Raw genomic sequence first — 3,987 nt, forward strand, 5'->3', positions numbered from 1 at the left:
AGTCATTAATTTTACTGCCATTATGCCATCGAATTTTGCAATTTGCCACGATTACAACACAAGAAAATAATTATTTTTTAATTTCCAGATTATTTAACCTTAAAAAAACTTTTAAAAAAGAAAAAATATACGCCAAATGCATAAAAAAGATATTTCTTTTAATAAAAAATGTATACGAAATAAATGCAATTAATTAAATATTTCATAACGCAAAACATAAGATAGATTGAAAGTGACTAAATGATCAATTGGATTTATAATGAAACTTGGCATGCCCAATAACGTACAATGACATTTACACTTCAAACGGTCAAATGGATCGTTTTTTTGTATTTTTATGCACTTAGTGTCGCGACATAACATTAAATTTTGTGTACTTCATCCATATATTTTATACTGTTTATATTTTTACATAATGTTTATTAAACGTGTAAGACATTCAGGTAACTATTTGACAGATGTATTATAATTATTTTATATATTATATTAATATATATATGTTTTATTAATTATCATAATATATAATTTGTTATTGATTAAAATTTTTATACAAAAAAGATTTATAAAGCATAGAATGTAAAATTTGATGCTCGAGCAACCGGTTCGCAAGCAATCAATAAATCGTACGTGGGCTAGTAGAGTGCATTTCTTTTCTATTTGTCCAAGTAATATGTCTAAGAAGATATCTAGTTAATGAAAATATACACGCGATCATACGATGTACGTTTCTTTTGCATCAATAACATCTCTTTTTATAGAGAATGGTATATCTCCCTAGAATTTTTCAAATCCCATGAATAATTAAGTACAGAAAAATAATAGTTGACATTTCTCATGAAGAGAATTTTAGATTTGGAGATTAAGCAAATTAATAAATATTCAATTGTGATTTGTTGATTATTAAAGGTACAAAATTCTTCTTTAATGCATGAGCACAATTTATTTAGAAATTTTGAGGAAGTATCAAAATTTTCAAATCACATAAAGCAGGATCATAGGCAATACTTTATAAATTGCAATGCATGCTAGAGATATTGTCATTATCGAATTTTGCTCACATTATGCCCTACGCCACATGAATGTCGAGTTCTTGAAGACAACGAGCAGACAAGTAATACAATGTCAACAGGTTTCTCGATTATTATGCAACCAATCGATTTAGGCATCGTGTGGAAAGGTCAAGTCGACTTGAACTTACTTTTGGCAGAAGATTCTATTCTAACCGACGTCTTCTCTCTCGTTTTTTCTCTCTTTTTCTTTGTCCTTTCTTGTCGCCATGGCTATATAGAACCCTGGCTTTTTCTCGTTTCTGGGTTTCTACATTACGATCAGGGAAAGTGGGGATCTACGGTTTCGTATAAAAACGCATTCGGATCTCATTGCGATCACACTCGAAATCTCATCACTCCTTCATTGGACCAACAGATTCGAGCCATCCACACGATAAAATGAAATTCCTCGTAAGTTCTGCATTTTTCTTTACTTTATCTTAAACTCTAAGATTTATAAATAAATTATTAACCTGTAAAATTAAAAATATCTCGTCAAAATATCTAATATTACTACTATTAATTAAATTCTAATCGATTCTGCATTTTCCAATTTAAATCTTTAAAATTTTTACAAAATTTTTAACCAACTTAATTTGATTAACATCTGTTAACATACTATATATTTCAATATACAATTAAGAAGACACTCTTAAATTTTCAGTATTCTTAGATTTATCGATGCCAACCGTTAACTTGGAATAATTCTCGGAGTTTTCTTAACGTTGAGATCTTCTCTAATTTTTGCGAAAACAGCTTGTTACGATTCTGATCTAATTAATGCCTAATGAATTAAGAAAAGAAAGTTAATTACGATAACAGATCACATCAATCACAATAAACTAGCGGGAACTTACATATAGATATCAAGATTATTTAATACTTTGATATTCACTTCTTTGCATGGATTTATATGAAATCTGTAATCTTTTTTGCAGCGCGCAGTATTGCGCGAAAGTAGTAATCTTTTGTCTTTAATATTTTCTGGTCGATAACAATGAATTTACACAATCGACGTATATAGCTCTTATATATATAAAACAATAGAAACATATGTTATTTAACTGGCATATTTTGCGTGCTTGTCAATTAATAATATAACCCAGTCATAATAATGATGTTATAAATCATTGTACAGCATATATCAGTTTTTTTGTTCATATTTTTTTAAAATACTTTGTTTATTCCTTTCCGGTTTTATATTTCTTATTTTATCCAGTAGTTCAACATTTTAAAATATCGATAAAAATCCTTTATAATTATTTGTTAATAACATGAGCAAAAGTAAGTTGATAATCACTCAATCAATCTTATATCTTTATATGTGGAAATATCGGTTTTGCTACTATGTAAAAATTAGGTTAGATATAGATGTAAAAATATATAAATTATGTTGAATCATAAAGATAATTATGTAGGACAAACAAGCATAATAATAATACTACAAACAATTTGATTGATAGATCAAAACAATGATCTATCAATCAGCTAGATATATAATATTCAATATAATTATTTAGATAGTCCAACATAATTATTTTCAGATCTGTATTCAACTCAACTTTTTTAATTAAACAAAATCATTCTTTCCGCGTAGAAAATAATTAAAAAAATTATTTCCATCGCTTGCCTTATTACATCTATACCTCATTTTAATTTTTATTTTAGATTGTGACCCTGGCTCTAGTCGCCATCGCTCTGGCACAGCACCAGCACTCGCCTGTACAACCGGTAGCCGCGATTCTGAAGCAAGCGCAGGATATCTCGCCGGAAGGATCTTACAGTTATGCCTATGAGACCGAGAACGGAATTGCCGCTTCTGAGCAGGGTTCGCCACAACCCGTTGGACCCAAGGGCGATCCTGCGGTCGTCGCCCAAGGTCACTTTCAGTATACCGCTCCTGACGGCACTCCCATTGCCGTCCAGTACACGGCCGACGAGAACGGTTTCCACCCGCAGGGTACCCACTTGCCGGTTGCTCCACACGTACCCGAGCAGATCCAAAGAGCCATCGCATATGTTTTAGCCCACCCGCAGCCCGAGAACCAGCAATAAATAATCAGTGACATTTAGCAACATCTCCGGACAAAATGCTTACCTTTTCGTGCCACGCGAATCATAGACACAAAGTGTTTTGTTAATATATAAATACAAATATTCTTCAAAAATTTTTCGGCGTATTTATTTGTCGACCTAATAAATTGACTAAAACTTTATTAGAACAGTAAAATCAAAAGTGTCATTTTTATGATGCATTTGTTCAACTTTTATTTATTAATTTACGGAAAGAACGATTTTATTGAAATATCTAACATTTTAACTAAATACAGGTCTGAAAATAATTTTATTGGATTATTAAAATAATTATGTAGAAATTTCAAGTATGAACAATGTTGCAAAAAGATTTGACATTTTAAACGTTCTGCTCTAATTATTTTGATAGTCTAACCAAATTTTTGAAGTCTGTATTTAGCTAAATCTTTAGATATACATACATCAGCAAAACTGTTCTTTCCGTTATAATATTGTAGAAATAAATTAGTATGATAAAAAAAATTAAGTATATTATTTTTCCAGATTATCATAACTATTTCCATCTAGAATTTTATTCAAATATAATAATTTAATATACAAATATAATATCACAAAAACCAACAGGAGGAAAGGGATTTATAAAGATTGATTATAATTTAATTCCATGTACGATTAGTTGATTAAACGTGTCGCATTCTTTGCATACTTTCAATTTATAAAATAGCTCTCTAGGTCACATAGATTCCGCAGATTCTGTAAGAAGGATATGATAAGATGTTTTATAATGTTTTCTTATGTATATGCGCGCCAAAAATTTCCGACCAGTAGACCTTGGCATTTATTCTTACACAACGTGTATAACGATTACACCATCACGCCAGTTTAACAATTTCGGCGACACGCA

At 30.3% G+C, this 3,987-nt stretch overlaps 1 protein-coding gene across 1 annotated transcript; it reads left to right on the forward strand.

Annotated features, from left to right (window-relative positions):
- The first annotated feature begins 1,386 nt into the window (after positions 1–1,386).
- On the forward strand, positions 1,387–3,233 carry LOC108747146 (endocuticle structural glycoprotein SgAbd-1-like). Its single transcript, XM_018484422.1, has 2 exons — positions 1,387–1,460; positions 2,718–3,233. Exons 1-2 carry the CDS (start codon positions 1,449–1,451, stop codon positions 3,102–3,104), a joined length of 399 nt encoding a protein of 132 aa, XP_018339924.1. The 5' UTR covers positions 1,387–1,448; the 3' UTR covers positions 3,105–3,233.
- Positions 3,234–3,987: the final 754 nt, after the last annotated feature.

This window comes from Trachymyrmex septentrionalis, unplaced genomic scaffold (assembly GCF_001594115.1).
Source record: "Trachymyrmex septentrionalis isolate Tsep2-gDNA-1 unplaced genomic scaffold, Tsep1.0 scaffold195, whole genome shotgun sequence".
NCBI classification, from domain to species: Eukaryota; Metazoa; Arthropoda; class Insecta; order Hymenoptera; family Formicidae; genus Trachymyrmex; species Trachymyrmex septentrionalis.